The following is a 17,511-nucleotide window of genomic DNA, read 5'->3' on the forward strand; positions in this document are numbered from 1 at the left end:
CCTAGCAGATTTAATGCCTTGGTTAAGATTCAAGACATTTTGAGCACATGTGTCCAGAAAAAGATATAGAGAAGAATATTCATAGCTGCTTTATGATAATTTCCCTAAAGCTAAAACAACATAAATGTTCATAGGTAAGAGAATAAATAAATAAAACAAATAAATTGTAGTATACTCCTTCAATGGTAAGTTAACCATCTATTGCTGTAACAGATTACCCCTAAAGCTAGCAGATGAAGACAACAGATATTTATTATCTCACATAGTTTCAGCTCAGGACATTTAATTAGGCTGCAGTCAAGGTAGCAGTTAGGTCTGAAGCCACCTCTGGGCTTGAATGGGGCTGGAGGATCCACTTCCAAGATGGCTGACTCCTGCGGTTATTGGAAGGAGGCTGTTTTTTGCCGGCTGTTGGTAAAAGACCTCAGTTTCTTGCCATGTAGATTCCTTCATAGATATCCACAAGAAGTAAGAGCAAGTGATTTGAGAGTAAGAGATAATGAGACAAGCTGGGACCTGGGACCGTTTGCTGCAGAGCTTGCACCTGGACAAATGGTCTCCTCCAGCAACAAAGTATGAAGAAACCATCTGTTGCTATTGTTTAGTTGCCAAGCCATGTCTGACGCTTTGTGACACCATAGACTGCTGAGCGCCAGGCTTTCATGTCCTTCACTTCCTCCGAGAGTTTGCTCAAGTTCATGCCCATTGAGTCAATGATAACCATCTCATCCTCTCCCACCCATTTCCCCCTTTCTATAAGGAACTAAAAATAACTGTGTACGTGAGTAGCTGGGGCAAATGATGCACAACAATATACAGAAGAAAAAAAAAAAAGACTCAAAGTCCAACTGCCACTTTTGAAGGGCAGGGAGCAAACACAGGGTGTCAAGAGAAAAAGCAAGGCATGCCCGGCACACAGCACCACTGGAGGGGTGGGCAAACCACCTGAGCCACCCCCTGCCCAACAACCTTCTAAAGACCCTACTGTCTGACTGTGAGGCTCTGAGAGGCACACAATGGACCTCTTTAAAATGCTGTTTTTCTGGCTGAACAGTACATTGAGTGGCCATCTTTTATTTTTCTGAGGTTTTTTTTTTTTTTAAGATTTTACATCATTTTGCCTCTCTGTTTTCTAAGTTTTCTCCATTCAACACGTGATGATTGAGCAACTGGAAAATGGGGGAAATTTTTTTAGAGAAAGATGATGTTTTCTTATTTGACAATAAATTAGGCAACAAAAGGGGAGGTGTTTGATGAAATACAATTACTTTTAGGTCAGGACAGAAAAAAATTTAAATACAGTTTGGGCCACTATGTCTGTTTGGGCCACATTCGCTCTTCAGTGTGCACTGCGCCTCTGCACTGCACATTAACCAGACTCCCTCAGAAGACACGGGAGTGCCTGCTTGCAAAAAAAAAAAAAAAAAGTAGATTTTTCCTGTCACAAGCAAGGTAACTCTTTAGGAAAAAACATTCTTTCTCAATACTGTGAGGGTCAGGATGACCCACAACTTGCCTTGCACGTGCAGATCTGGACTATGTAAACTGTAAATATGTTACTTTGGTGTATAATCCTTTGTCACAAAACTAAATAATTGTGCTTTTATCTCTTACTAGTGGAACAATCCTCAGAGCTTTCTGAAAGACTGTCTCCCAGGTTATAATATAATCCTTGGGTTGGCTTGAATAAAATTTTCCATTTATTTCTTTGGTTAACTATCAATTAAAAGGGATTTTACAGTCTCAGCTCCCTATTTTTTTTTTCCTTGAGGCAGGAAGAAGATGGTCCCCCCAGAGTAAAGCAACTGTAGACTCATTCCATGTGGATCGGAACTCCAAGACAAGAATAGCATGAGAAGGGGTGAGACGGGAGAAGGCTGGGCCCTATCTAAACCACATAGCTCTCATTCCCAAAGCCAGGAGACCTCTTCAGCCACACACGTGCAGAAAGGCTCCTCGGAGGCCAAAAGGGAGCGATGCTAACGGAGGCTGTACCCATACGGCTCTTCGGGGGAATAAATCTTGGCTAAGAGATGCATGTGCACACATGGAAGGATCCTGAGATATACCAAATACGGACTGTGAACCAGGCAAATCAAAATGACTGCCCAAAGGAAACCCAGAGGAAATGCCCCATAAAAGGAATTCAAACTGCCATGAGGTCTCGACTCAGCGACTCTCTAAGTCCACTCCTGTCTATCCACACGTACACTCTTTCTCATCCTCATAAATACTTGTTTCACTACTTTCCATCTTTGTGTGAATTCTTTGCAAAGCCGAAGGGCCAGGGCCCTTGTCCCTGACACCTGGTCTAGTGGCCAGGATCTGGGGCTCTCATCCAAGTCCTGATTCAAGACGTTGCAGGCTGAGGCCACCCAAGATCACCCTGGATGTGATCTTTGCTATAAAACCATTCTTAATTCTGCTTATTCTGGCTTCCCTGATAGCTCAGCTGGTAAAGAATTCACCTGCAATGCGGGAGACCTGGGTTTGATCCCTGGGTTGGGCAGATCCCCTGGAGAAGGGAAAGACTACCCACTCCAGTATTCTGGCCTGGAGAACTCCATGGACTGTGTAGTCCATGGGGTGGCAAACCGTCCGACAGCGACTTTCACTTTTCTTTTGCCATTTGGAAATGCTGAGAATTTTCAAAGTCACAAAAATAGCAAAGTTTGGACTTTCCTGGCAGTCCAGTGATTAGGACTCTGCCATTCCATTGGAGGAGGCATCAATTCAATCCCTGGTCAGGGAACTAAAATCCCACAAGTCTCACAGCCAAAAAACAAAAGTCAAGGTTTAACAGACCTTCATTTTGCTTATCTGACTTCTCTTTCATTTAACTATAAACAGCAAGAAGCAGCTAGGTAAATGAGGGGGAAGACTATCATGGTTCCTGGACATGTTCCAAATCTTGACCTGGATGGAGGTTACTTGGCTATCAGTTCAGTTCAGTCACTCAGTCGTGTCCGACTCTTTGTAACCTCTTGAATGGCAGCACACCAGGCCTCCCTGTCCACCACCAACTCCCGGAGTTAACTCAGACTCGCGTCCATTGAGTCAGTGATGCCATCCAGCCATCTCATCCTCTGTCGTCCCCTTCTCCTCCTGCTTCCAATCCCTCCCAGCATCAGAGTCTTTTCCAATGAGTCAACTCTTCACATGAGGTGGCCAGAGTACTGGAGTTTCAGCTTTAGCATCATTCCTTCCAAAGAAATCCCAGGGCTGATCTCCTTCAGAATGGACTGGTTGGATCTCCTTGCAGTCCAAGCGACTCTCAAGCGTCTTCTCCAACACCACAGTTCGAAAGCATCAATTCTTCGGAGCTCAGCTTTCTTCACAGTCCAACTCTCACATCCATACCTGACCACTGGAAAAACCATAGCCTTGACTAGACGGACCTTAGTCAGCAAAGCAATGTCTCTGCTTTTGAATATGCTATCTAGGCTGGTCATAACTTTCCTTCCAAGGTGTAAGCGTCTTTTAATTTCATGGCTGCAGTCACCATCTGCAGTGATTTTAGAGCCCAAAAAATAAAGTCTGACACTGTTTCCACTGTTTCCCCAAAATTTTTTAGAGGTTTAAAAAATCTCTTTTAATTGGACGCCAAAAGGCAGTAATGCTAACTGATGCTCTACCCATACGGCTCTTCGGTGGAGAGTCTTTTTTTTTTTTTTTCCCCAAGATCTTTTGGGGGGTGGGTGTGTGTGTGTGTGTGTGTGTGTGTGTGTGTGTGTGTGTGTGTGTGTGTGGGTGTGTGTGGGTGTGTGGGTGTGTGTGTGTGTGTGTGTTTAAGATTTCTGAGCCTGAGCACCTGCGCGCAGAGGCCGCAGGGCGCGTGCACGCCCGTTCAACGGGCTGGAAGCAGAGATGAGTGCGCATGCGCGGGCGAGTGGGGGCGGTCCCCTAGAAAGGGCGGGTGTACGTGCGGGTACGAGCTCGCGCAGGGGCCGGAAGTAGTGCCGCGCGTGCGCAGGTGCAAGCGCGCGCCAAGCCCGGAAGTGGGGCTGTCTAGCCCGGCGGTTGCGGGCCATGGAGGATTTCCTACCGAGTTGCGGGCCGGTTGGTGAGGAGCCGGCCGAGGAAGCCGAGGCTCAGGTGGCGGCCTGGAGCGGGGACAGCGGAAATGTGTCGCAGAGCCACAGCAGCGCCTCGGGGCCGTGGGAGGACGAGGGCCCGGAGTCGGGCGCGCCGAGCCGGGACCCGCCGCTGCTGCGCCGCGCCGCCGAGGGCTACGCCTCCTGCCTGCTGCCCGGCGCGGGGGCGCGGCCAGAGATCGAGGCGCTGGACGCGAGTTTGGAGGACCTGCTCACCAGGGTGGACGAGTTTGTGGGCATGCTGGACATGCTGCGCGGCGACTCCTCGCACGTAGTCGGCGAGGGCGTGCCTCTCATTTACGCCAAAGCCACCGAGATGCGGCGAGTCTACAGCAAGATCGACCGGCTGGAGGCCTTCGTGGGCATGGTCAGCGCCAGTGTGGCCAGGCTGGAGGAGCAGGTCGCCAGGGCTGAGGCCGAGCTGGGGACGTTCCCCAGTACGTTCAGGAAATTGCTGCACACGATTAACGTGCCCTCCTTTTTCCACAAGGCGCCCCCCGGCAGGTCCCAGCTGACCGGCTACGAACCCCCCGTCGTCTTTCGGACGGAAGACCACTTTCCCTGTTGCAGCGAAAGACCTCAGGTCTGAGTCTGCCGGACAGCGCTGCAAGAGGACAGGTCTGAAATTATCTCGACTGTTAATCAGATCAGTTGAAATTCCTGTTACCGGACACCTCTGATGTTGGAGTATGGAATTGTAAAGTTTGGGTTTTGCACACTTCATTGCTCACTCTCCTCATCATTTCAGTGGAATGTATGGTTTTCTATGTCTTCCAGTTCAAACTTGAAACACGAAAGCTGCTTGGTAGGGGAATCCCGGAAGCAAAATGTATGAACTTAGCTGCACACTGTGGCAGAACTGTTATTTTTAGGCATTTTACAGCTCAACTAACAGTATTACCTTTTCAACATTTGTATATTTGCAATACTCTTAGGAAAACTACTGAGCCCTTAAAGCCTTGTTAATTGGAGCCTAACAACTTATTGACCAGAGACGTATTCATACGTCTTTTGTTACCCAAACTATTGCCTGGAGACAGTTCGATATTCTCTTATAGAACAAATCAACGGCCACAGCTGTTAATTTCTGCACACATCTCCCAATCAATAAAGTGCTGATAGTGATTCAGATTTCTATAGCATACGTTAGGGTAGATGGTAAATTATTTTAAATTATATTAAACTTTCCATATGATGGATTGTAAACCAAAGGAAATCATACAATTTTTGAGAAAATGTTTTTATTGCAACTCATTCTGAAGTTGTATTTGAAAGTATAACTACGGTCTTAATTTGTCCAAAGCTAACATGTCTATATATGATTACCAACGTTTGATTTGTAATTTTAACATTAATAAAAAGTGTAAATTTTATTGGAAAAGCTTTCTGTCTGAAAAGGACTTTACGTGTTTGCTTTTTGTTTGTTCGAAGGTAGACATGTTGTGTATGTAATTTTAGGAGTGGGATTAAGTTCACAGCTTTAGATATTTCTTTCTCCTCAGAATGAATATTTAAATCATTTGTGTGATGATACAACTAGTCTTAGGGTTTTATTCTTTCACCCTGAGGACCTGGAATCTTAAACATCCCTTAAAGGGACAGAAGGCTAATCTGTTTTATAAGGTGGTCCTCCTAGTTGCTTGTTCAGCCTCTAACTGGTGTGCAACTCTTTTTGCGACCCCATGGACTAGGCTGCCAGGCCCCTCTGTCCATGGGATTTCCTTGGCAGGAATACTGGAGTGGGTTGCCTTTTCCTTCTCTAGGGAATCTTCCTGCCCAGGTATCTAACCTGTGTCTCCTGCATTGGCAGGCGGGTTCTTTACCACTAAGCCACCTGGGAAATCCAGTCTTCCTAGGTAATAGTCCTCAAATAAGCATACACCTTGGTTGCTTTTGTGTCATTTATCATAGATGTTTAAGGTTCGTGAAGTAGGTATATTCTCACTTAGCTGTGTATTATGAGAAACTGTGTAATCTTTAACCGTAGCTTTCGTGGACCTTCTCTGTCACATATTTACATTTTTTTTCAGGTAGTTCACTAATTACAAACTAAGGACTCCTGAAGTTAGAACTGGAAAAGAGCAAGTAACCAACATGTAGTAATTGGTGACTTGGGCACCTGCTGTGAGTAATTGGTATAGGCTTCCCAGGTGGCGCTAGTGGTAAAGAACTCACCTGCCCGTGCAGGAGATGTTAGGAAATATGGGTTCAGTCCCTGGTTTGGAGGAAAATGGCAGTCCACTCCAGTATTCTTTCCTGGAGAATCCCATGGACAGGAGCCCGGCGGACGAAAATGGCAACCCACTCCAGTACTCTTTCCTGGAGAATCCCATGGACAGAGGAGCCTGGCGGGCTACAGTCCATGGGGTCATACAGAGTTGGGCATGCCTGAAGCGACTTAGCACTGCGCATGTGGCATATCCACTGAATATGAAAATAGCTTCCTTACGTATCTATTGCTAAAATATTTTTTGTTTGTGGTTAATATTTTAAAAGTAGTAATTAAGATAAATCATAATAATTTTGTGTCTCGGCCGCACCTCGCAGGTTTCAGGATCCTAGTTCCCTGACCAGGGATTGAAGTTAAGCCCTCCACAGTGAAAAGGGTGGTACCCTAACCCTGGACCAGCAGGGATTCTCAAAAAGTCCTGGTTTGGGAGATAATTCATGTCATTATCTGTGCACCTTATGCCTAAAGGGCTCTGAAATCCTCTTAGTCATTCGGTGCTGTTTCTGACGTTTCTACACAGAGATTAGCGCAGGGCCTCACTTGGAATGGCGACTTCAAGCTGGTTTGCATAGTGCCAGACAACTATTAGACCACGGTTACTTTTGTGTCTTCAGAATGGAGGTTGGGGAGCCAGACACACCCTGCCCTGTTGGGCACTGCCGCCTTCAAACCTCCCAGTTCCTTCCTCTCCCCACTTCCGTCCCCCCGACCATCTGGAAAGTTAAGAGGGCCCTCCTGAATCTTATAAACCTGATCTTTCTCCCTCTTCCTAAGTCGGTAACAAGCTGGGAGGGAGGCCCCACTGTCACTCCTGGGTGACTCCTGCAGACCATGTCTGCTGCTGGAGTCTAGAGCTCCCTTACTTTCTAGAAGAATGATCAGGGTTTAGGATGGGGTCTAATAAAGGTTGAGGGGAGCACCCCACCAGTCACCCTGGAGTCAATTAACTTGTTCTTCATTCCCACGCCCGAGAGCACAGGAACCACTTAGCAGGTCGGGAGTATCTGGGACATTGTCTCATCTACCCCAGGACAGCCTCGGGCACCCAGGAAGTCACCCTGGACACACTCATAAAATTGGGTGCTGATAATTCACACATAGCAAGTTCATACATGTGAAATGAGGCAGTAAGCACCTGGCGGCTTATCCTCCAAGCTAGAACTTTCAGGAATATGAGCCTTGGCCCCTGTCCTGGAGTCAGCTCGGTGTGGAGCTGCTGACTGAGCTAGGACAGGGGTCCACAGAGTCCTCAGAGGGCCAGTGAAAAGAATTGCAAGCCACCTGGTCTCACAACTACTCACTCCATCCTTGTGCAAAAACAGCCATGGACACATGCAAACTATGTAATATATACATAAATACATAAGTAAAGTAAAACTACTTATAAAAACAGGTATTTCTTGGGCTTGCCTGGTGGCTCAGAGGTAAAGAATCCACCTAGCAATGCAGGAGACACAGGTTCAGTCCCAGATCCGGGAAGATCCCACATGCCTCGGAGCAGCTAAGCCCACGCCCCACAACTATTGAGCTGGTCCCCCTCCTGAGCTGTATTCTCCCAGTGCCCAGCACTCTCAGATGCCTGTTGAATGAATGACTCAGATGGCGGAAAGAACGAACAGCTAGATGAAGACCAGCCCCTTCTTGAGGAATGGGAAGCAGGCAGATACAGTAACTCAATCACATGTTTGCTGGGAAGTCAAGTCAGTCACCACAGGAGGACTGAGGACCCCAAGGAAAACAAGAGCTCCCAGGAGCTTAACAGGCCAGTGGGAGAGAAGGTCAGACACCAACCTAGACCAACCCATCTCATGAACTGAACTTGTTATATCTGTACAAGCAATGCTATGGGATCCAAGAAGACCGCATTCTTAACTGTGCCTCAGAGATGCAGGTACAGAACTTTAGGTCTATCTTTCCAAAGAGACTTCTTTTACACATCAAAAATTTTTAAATTATTTTTTTCAAAAAAAGCATTTTCCTAAGTGACCTAGATCCCAGTAATAAACAAGGAAATGCATTTCTTTTAGAATGAGAGATTTTTCTTTATGATTTTCATCCTCAAAGGGGAGGGATCAGTCTGTGGTCACATGAGATCCTGGGATGGGAGGAAGGGAGTAACTGGGTACTGTTGCCCGAGTGCCACAGTGGTAAAGAATCTGCCTGCCAATGCAAGGAGACCAATCCAGTCAATCCTGAAAGAAACCAACCCTGAAATGGAAGGACTGATGCTGAAACTAAAGCCCCAATACTTTGGCCACCTGAGGCGAAGAGCTGACTCATTGGAAAAGACCCTGATCCTGGGAAAGACTGAAGGCAGGAGGAGAAGGAGATGACTGAGGAAGAGATGGTTGGATGGCATCACTGACTCAATGGACATGACTTTGAGCAAGCTCTGGGAGACGATGAAGGACAGGGAAGCCTGGTGTGCTGCAGTCCCGGGGGTAACAGACTCGACTGAGGGACGGAACAACAGTGCAGGAGATGCAAAGACCCAGGTTCGATCCCTGGGTCAGGAAGATCCCCTGGAGTGGGAAATGGCAACCTTCTCCAGTATTCTTGCCTGGAGTAGCACCTGGACAGAGGAGGCTGTCAGGCTACAGCCCCTGTCGTCCACCTGTTGCCGGGGTAACTGTGGGAGTGCCCTAAGCGGCAGAAACAGCTTCCTTCCAGCAGGAGGCGCTGTGGGAGCAAGACCGGCCTTCAGAAAACAAACACGCCAGCATCTGGCAGTCAGAGCCACCAGCTGCTGTCCAACCCGGGACTCACAATGTAAGGACCACAGCTGTGCTCCAAGGCAGAGCTTGTTTGTTGTCCTCTCTGCTCTTCTCTCTGTGGGAAGGAAGCTTGTTTATTTATGTGCTTGTCTTGTCTTTCTTTAACTTTCAAAAAAAAAGGAAAATGTATTTCTTTTGCTGAGCTGGGTCTTAGTCGTCACACACTGGATCTTCAAGCTGCCTTGCGCCATGTGGGGATCTTCTTTGTGTGTTTTTCGTCTCCCCTACTAGGCCGCAGAGAGTGGTCTCTGTCCATTTGGTGCAGCCCCAGATCCGTGGCACCTGGCACAGTGCTGAGCACATCTAAGTTGTAAATGTAAGTATTAACATTTTTTAACCAAATATTTAGTTCAATCATTATTTTTGGTTTCTTCCAAAAAAAAAAAAAAAGAGTGGTAAAATGCAAATAACAAAAACTGATCACTGTCACCCGTTTTTCAGTGTTCGGTTCAGTGGCATCAAGTCCGTTCACATTGCTGTGCCATCAGCGCCATGCATGCCCACAGCTCTTCTTGCAAAACCGAAACTCTGCCCGCATGAAACAACTCCCCACTCCCTCCCTCCCAGTGCCTGGTGACCACCGTTGCCGTTTCTGTCTCCTTGAGTTTGACAGTTCTGAGGACTTCATACAAGTACACGCATGCACGCTGGTGCTCAGTGATAACTGACTCTTTGTGACCCCGTGAACTGCAGCCCGCCAGGCTCCTCTGTCCATGGGACTTTCCAGGCAGGAATTCTCGAGTCGGTTGCCATTTCCTTCTCCAGGGGATCTTTCAGACCCAGAGATGGAAACCGCGTCTCTTGCATTGGCGAGCAGACTCTTTCCCACTGAGCCACCTGGAAAGCCCACACGAGCGCAGTCACATAGTGTCTGTCTTTTTGTGACTGGCTTATGTCACTGGAGAAGGGAATGGCAGCCTGCTCCAGTATCTTTGCCAGGAGAAATCCATGGACAGAGGAGCCTGGTGGGCTCCATGGAGTCGCAAAGAGTCAGACACGACTGAGCGACTAACACTTTCACTTATGTCCCCGAGCGTAATGTCTTCAAGCTTCCTCCCTGTCATAGTGTGTGACAGGGCCCCTTCCTTTTTAATAAAGGTGGAATCATATTCCCTTGTATGGATAAGCCATACTTTGTTTATCCATCCATCTGGGGGTTTTGTTTCTTGGTTTTTTTGGCAGTGCCACATGGCTTTTGTGATCTTAGTTCCCCAACCAGGGATCGAACCTGGGTCCACGACAGTGAAAGCACCCGGTCGTAACCACTGGACAGGCAGGGAATTCCCAGTATCCATCCATCTGTTGATGGGCCCTTAGGCTGCCTCCAGCTTTTGGCATTTATGAATGACACTGCTACAAACATGAGGGCTTGAGGCCCAGTTGTCAGTTCAGAGGTGTATATACTCAGAAGAGTGCTTGGGCTTCCCTGGTGGCTCAGCCTGCAATGCGGGAGACCTGGGTTCGATCCCTGGGTTGAGAAGACCCCCTGGAGAAAGGAAAGGCTACCCACTCCAGTATTCTGGCCTGGAGAACCCCATGGACTGTCGCAAAGAGTCGGACATGACTGAGCGACTTTCACTTTCCACTTTCTTATTCTCCGAAGTGGAACTACCGGACCAAGCGGCGGCTCCATTTTCACTCTTTTTAGAGGGCCCGCTATACTGTTGCCCACGAAGTCCCAACACTGTCATCCCCACCAGCAGTGCGCGAGGGTCCCAGTGCCTTCACATCCTCACCAACGCTTGCTATTTTCAGAGTTTCTGGACAATGGCCACCCTGATGGTGACCATTCAGAAAACTAAGGTCGTGGCATCTGGTCCCATCACTTCATGGCAAATAGATGGGGAAACAGTGGAAACACTGGCTGACTTTATTTTGGGGGGCTCCAAAATCACTGCAGATGGTGATTGCAGCCATGCAATTAAAAGACGCTTACTCCTTGGAAGGAAAGTTATGACCAACCTAGACAGCATATTCAAAAGCAGAGACATTACTTTGTCAACAAAGCTCTATCTAGTCAAGGCTCTGGTTTTTCCAGTAGTCATGTATGGATGTGAGAGTTGGACTATAAAGAAAGCTAAGCCTCAAAGAACTGATGGTTTTGAACTGTGGTGTTGGAGAAGACTCTTGAGAATCCCTTGGACTGTGAAGAGATCCAACCAGTCCATCCTAAAGGAAATCAGTCCTGAATATTCATTGGAAGGACTGATGTTGAAGCTGAAACTCCAATATTTTGGCCACCTGATGCGAAGAGCTGACTCATTTGTAAAGACCCTGATGCTGGGCAAGATTGAAGGCAGGAGGAGAAGGGGATGACAGAGGATGAGATGGTTGGATAGCATCACCGACTCAATGGACATAAGTTTGGGTGGATTCCAGAAGTTGGTGGTGGACAGAGAGGCCTGGCGTGCTGCAGTTCATGGGGTCACAAAGAGTCAGACAAGACTGAGCGACTGAAATAAACCCTGACGGCATGAGGTGGTGAGGAGGCAGGGGCTTTTCAGGGTTGATGATGATGGTGATGATGGGGAAAATGCCAACAGGAATAACAACAATCGAAGTTGACACTCCATCCCCCTCTCTTCCAGTCCACTCTCCCCACCACCACCCAGCAGGAGGAGTCATTTATCTGGGTGCTGAGTGCCAGACTTGGGCACCTCTGGTTCATTTCTCAGCCAGGTGGACTTACTGAATTACAATCACTCTGACCAGAGTGAGACAAGATCTCCTTGTGTGTTTGACTTGCATTTCCCTGTGATTGGTGATGCTGAGCGTCTTTTTATGTGCCTATTGGCCATCTATGCTTCAGTTCAGTTCAGTGGCTCAGTCGTGTCCAACTCTTTGTGACCCCATGGACTGCAGCACATCAGGCCTCCCTGTCCATCACCAGGACACCAGTTGGTGATGCCATCCAACCATCTCATCCTCTGTCATCCCCTTCTCCTTCCGCCTTCAATCTTTCCCAGCATCAGGGTCTTTTCAGATTGAGTCAGTTCTTTGAATCAGGTGGCCAAAATATTGGAGTTTCAGCATCAGTCCTTCCAATGAATATTTAGGACTGATTTCCTTTAGGATGGACTGTTTGGATCTCTTCGCAGTCCAAGGGACTCTCAAGAGTCTTCTCCAACACCACAGTTCAAAAGCATCTGTTCTTCTGTGCTCAGCTTTCCTTACGGTCTAACTCTCACATCCATACATGACCACTGGAAAAACCATAACCTTGACTAGACAGACCTTTGTTGGCAAAGTAATGTCTCTGCTTTTGAATATGCTGTCTAGGTTGGTCATAACTTTCTTTTCAAGGAGTAAGTGTCTTTTAATTTCATGGCTGCAGTCACCATTTGGAGCCCCCCAAAATAAAGTCAGCCAGTGTTTCCACTGTTTTCCCATCTATTTGCCTTGAAGTGATGGGACTGGATGCCATGATCTTAGTTTTCTGAATGTTGAGATTTAAGCCAAATTTTCCACCCTCCTCTTTCACTTTCATCAAGAGGCTCTTTAGTTCTTCACTGTCTGCCATAATGGTGGTGTCATCTGCATATCCGAGGTTATTGAGATTTCTCCTGGAAAAATTCCAGCTTGTGCTTCTTCCAGCCCAGTGTTTCTCATGATGTACTCTGCATATAAGTTATAAGTTACTTAGTTTTAGGTAACTTATAAGTTACATCTATGCTTACTTTGGATTGAATTTGCTCTTCTTTTTCTAGAAGCTGAGATGATTGATTTTAGATAGTGTCTTCTGCGGCTAAGTCGCTTCAGTCGTGTCCGACTCTGTGCGACCCCATAGACAGCAGCCCACCAGGCTCCCCCGTCCATGGGATTCTCTAGGCAAGAACACTGGAGTGGGTCGCCAGTTTCTTCTCCAATGCATGAAAATGAAAAGTCAAAGTGAAGTCGCTCAGTCATGTACGACTCTTGGCGACCCATGGACTGCAGCCCACCAGGCTCCTCCGTCCATGGTATTTTCCAGGCAAGAGCACTGGAGTGGGGTGCCATTGCCTTCTCCGACAGTGTCTTCTAGTAGATGCATTCAATTCTATAAGTTTCCTTCTACGAACTGCTTTCGTTGAATCCCACAAATTCTGATAAGTTGTAGTTTCACTCTCATTTAGTTCAAAATGTTTTAATATTCTCCTGAAATTTCTTGACTATCTAGAAGAGTGTTGTTTAATCTCCAAGTCTCTTGGGGTTTTCCAGCTATCTTTCCATTATTGCTTTCTTTTTTAATTCCAGTGAGGTCTGAGAGTATACAATGTATAATCTGTGTTCTTTTTTTTTTTTTAATTCAAAACTTTTTTTTTTCCTGCCTGTACCATGAGACTTGCCAGATGTTGGTTCCCTGACCAGGGATTGAACCTATGCCTGCTGCATTGAAAGTGTGAAGTTTTAACCCCTGGACCACCAAGGAGGTCCCAATCTGGTTTGTTTTAAATTTAAGGTGTGTTTTATGGCTTGTTTTAGATATGATCTATCTTGGTGAATATTCCATACGAGTTTGAGAAGAATGTATATTCTGTTGTTGGATGAAGTCGTATTAATGTTTTTTACTTTGAAGTAGTTTTAGACTTGCAGAGAAGTTGCAAAACTTTAATTCAGAGAGTTCATATGTGCCCTTCACCCAGCTCCCCGTGACAGCATCTTACAAAACTGTAAGGCAATGGCAAGATCTAGAAATTGACATTGGCATGAAACTGCTAACGAAACCACAGAATTTATTTGGATTTCTCCCACTTCTCCATACACTGAGTTTTTCTCTTTGTATATACTCCTGTGAATTTCGTTGCACACAGATTTGTGTAACCACCTACCCAATCAGGATACAGAGCTGCCCCACCATTCTAAAAAATTCCTTTATGCTGTTTCCTCTGGCCATCCACCTCCCCATCCCAGCCCATGGAAACCACTGATCGGCTCTTCACAGTTTTATATACGTATATATATACATATATATATCTTTAGTTGCTAAGTCGTGTCTGACTTTTGAGACCCCATGGACTATAGCCTGTGAGGCTTCTCTGTCCATGGGATTCTCTAGGCAAGGATACTGGAGTGGGTTGCCATTTCCTTCTCCAAAATATATATATAATTTTGTTGTAATGTTGAGAGCCTTATGTAAATGGAATCACAGCATGCCATCTTTTGAGAGTGGCATTGTCCACACAGCACAGCCCCTGAGCTCCATCCAGGCTGAGTCCAGGATTCATTCCTTTTGGTCCCTTGCTGTCTCTGTTCCTGCCTCAGGAAGAGGTCTTGACCCCTTTCCTCTCCCCCAGGTTCCAGGCTCCATGCAAGCTGGATGCTCTGCTCCAGGCAGCAGGACCCTGAGCTCCCAGGGACCCTTGGGCAGTGATTCCCCTCAACCTGTCTCCACATTCCACAGCCAGCATAGACTCCATTAGGTGAGGACCCAGAGTTGACCCGCACGGACCCCCACATTTCAGATGGGGAGCAGAAGCACAGAGACGATGTCGTTTTTTAATAATCTATTTTGTGTATTTGTGGTTATGTTGAGCCTTCGCTGCTGCTGGCGGGCCTGCTCTAGTTGCAACCAGCACCGCCCCTCTTCCTCAGGGCGCAGCGGCTTCTCACTGCAGCGGCTTCTCTTGCAGCGGCTTCTCCTCTGCAGCGGCTTCTCTCTGCAGCGGCTTCTCTCTGCAGCGGCTTCTTGCAGCGGCTTCTCTCTGCAGCGGCTTCTCTCTGCAGCGGCTTCTCTCTGCAGCGGCTTCTCTCTGCAGCGGCTTCTCTCTGCAGCGGCTTCTCTTGCTGCGGCTTCTCTCTGCAGCGGCTTCTCTCTGCAGCGGCTTCTCTCGCCTGCGGCTTCTCTCGCTGCGGCTTCTCTCTGCTGCGGTTTCTCACTGCAGCGGCTTCTCTTGCTGCGGCTTCTCTTGCTGCGACTTCGCGGCTTCTCTTGGCTGCAGCTTCTCTTTGCTGCGGCTTCTCTTGCTGTGGCTTCTCTCTGCCGCGGCTTCTCCTCCTCTCTGCAGCAGGCTTCTCTCTGCAGCGGCTTCTCTCTGCTGCGGCTTCTCTGGCTGAGGCTTCTCTCTGCAGCGGCTTCTCACTGCAGCGGCTTCTCTCTGCTGCAGCTTCTCTTGCTGAGGCTTCTCTTGCTGCAGCTTCTCTCTACAGTGGCTTCCCTTGCTGCGGAGGGCAGGCTCTAGGCACTCTGGCTTCTAGTCGTTGTGGTGCACGGGCTCAGCTGCTCCGTAGCATGTGGTATCTTCCCAGACGAGGGATCGAACCTGTGTCCCCCTGCATTGGCAGGCAGACCCTTATCCACTGTGCCGCCAGGGAAGTCCCTGTCATTTGCTTTGAACCTGGCTGTGAGCAGAGGCACCCTGCACGCTGGACACCCAGCCCCCGCCACGCCCACAGACCACCACGCCAGCCCGCTCCCCATGCAGGATGCTCTGTTTCCATCCCCAGGATAGTCCAGGATGAAAGACCTCTGGCCAGAGGAGGCATCCACACTGAGACTTGAGACAGGAGAGGGAGACAGCCCAACCTGATCAGGAGCAGAGCAGCTGTGGCACCCAGTGCCTCGGTGAGTTGGGGATTCCACTTCCTGGCCATTCATCCCAACTCTGGCTGGGTAAACCTGAGCCAGTCACAGTGGAGCTCACCCAGGACCATTGCACAGAGAGGACAGGAAGCCACGTTCTTTCAAGCAGAGATGCTTGCGCAGCTTGCACACGTGTGCATGGACGTGCATGTTTGTTGAGACACAGGCCACTGCTTACCGACATAGAGAGGAGTGTGAGGGCTTCCGGAGACCTCAGTCATGGAGGGTGAGAGGCTGAATCTCCGGAAGACAGGGAATGGCAAACAAAGGGTGGTTGTGAAGAGGCTGAGTGACCGGTTCAAGGGCCAGACTTGTTGTTCAGTCGCTAAATCGTGTCCGACTCTTTGCGACCCAATAGACTGCAGCACACCAGGGTTCCCTGTCCTGCACTATCTCCCGAAGTTTGCTCAAATTCATGTCCATCAGTGATGCTATCTAACCATCTCATTCTCTGCCACCCTCTTCTCCTTTCGCCTTCATTCCTTCCTGGCACCAGGGTCTTTTCCAGTGAGTCGGAAGGATTCACTGGAAGGACTGATGCTGAAGTTCTAATACTTTGGCCACCTGATGGGAAGAGCTGGCTCATTAGAAAAGGGCCAGAGTGTGTGAGTTCAAATCCCAGCTCCACCACTTTGCAGCTGCCTTACCATGGGAAACAGTTTCCCCATCAATAGAAGGTCTATGATCATACTCATAAAGGACCACGTGAGGATTCAGTGAGATAACTTAATTTCAGAAAGGCAGGATCCACATTTCCCAGAAGGGAACAGGGCGTGGACCTGGCCTCAGTCACACCCAACTTTGTCGGGCTCCGTTGCCAGTGCTCTTTCTTCCTCTATCTCGGTGTTCCCATCGTACTTTATACATTTTCATGTTTCCTCCCAGTCTTAGAAGCAGTTCAGTTCAGTCGCTCAGTCGTGTTCGACTCTTCGTGACCCCATGAACCGCAGCATGCCAGGCTTCCCTCTCCATCACCAACTCCCACAGTCCACCCAAACCCATGTCCATTGAGTCAGTGATGCCATCCAACCATCTCATCCTCTGTCATCCCCTTCTCCTCCTGCCTTCAATCTTGCCCAGCATCAGGGTCTTTTCAAATGAGTCAGCTCTTCACATCAGGTGGCCAAAGAATTGGAGTTTCAGCTTCAACATCAGTCCCTCCAATGAACACCCAGGGCTGATCTCCTTAGGATGGACTGGTTGGATCTCCTTGCAATCCAAGGGACTCTCAAGAGCCTTCTCCAACACCACAGTTCAAAAGCATCAATTCTTCGGCGCTCAGCTTTCTTTATAGTCCAACTCTCCATCCATACATGACCACTGGAAAACCATAGCCTTGACTAGACAGACCTTTGTTGGCAAAGTAATGTCTCTGCTTTTTTTTTTTTTTTTTTTAATGTCTCTGCTTTTGAATATGCTATCTAGGTTGGTCATAACTTTCCTTCTAAGGAGAAAGTGTCTTTTAATTGCATGGCTGCAGTCACCATCTGCAGTGATTTTGGAGCCCAGAAAAATATAGTCAGCCACTGTTTCCACCGTTTCCCAATCTATTTGCCATGAAGTGATGGGACCAGACGCCATGATCTTCATTTTCTGAATGTTGAGCTATGAGCCAACGTTTTCACTCTCCTCTTTCACTTTCATCAAGAGGCTCTTTAGTTCCTCTTAACTTTCTGCCATAAGGGTGGTGTCATCTGCATATCTGAGGTTATTGATATTTCTCCCAGCAATCTTGATTCCAGCTTGTGTTTCTTCCAGCCCAGCGTTTCTCATGATGTACCTTGTATATAAGTTAAATAAGCAGGGTGACAATAGACAGCCTTGACATACTCCTTTTCCTATTTGGAACCAGTC

General features: G+C 47.8%; 1 protein-coding gene across 1 annotated transcript; it reads left to right on the top strand.

Annotated features, from left to right (window-relative positions):
* Nucleotides 3,957-5,475, top strand: BLOC1S4 (biogenesis of lysosomal organelles complex 1 subunit 4). The gene has a single exon (XM_013975209.2). The coding sequence runs from the start codon at nt 4,030-4,032 to the stop codon at nt 4,681-4,683; it is 654 nt and encodes a 217-aa protein (XP_013830663.1). The 5' UTR covers nt 3,957-4,029; the 3' UTR covers nt 4,684-5,475.

Source organism: Capra hircus, chromosome 6 (genome assembly GCF_001704415.2).
Source record: "Capra hircus breed San Clemente chromosome 6, ASM170441v1, whole genome shotgun sequence".
NCBI classification, from domain to species: domain Eukaryota; kingdom Metazoa; phylum Chordata; class Mammalia; order Artiodactyla; family Bovidae; genus Capra; species Capra hircus.

Coding starts and splice junctions, on each gene's coding strand:
- BLOC1S4 (XM_013975209.2), top strand. CDS start 4,030: ATGGAGGATTTCCTACCGAGTTGCGGGCCGGTTGGTGAGGAGCCGGCC.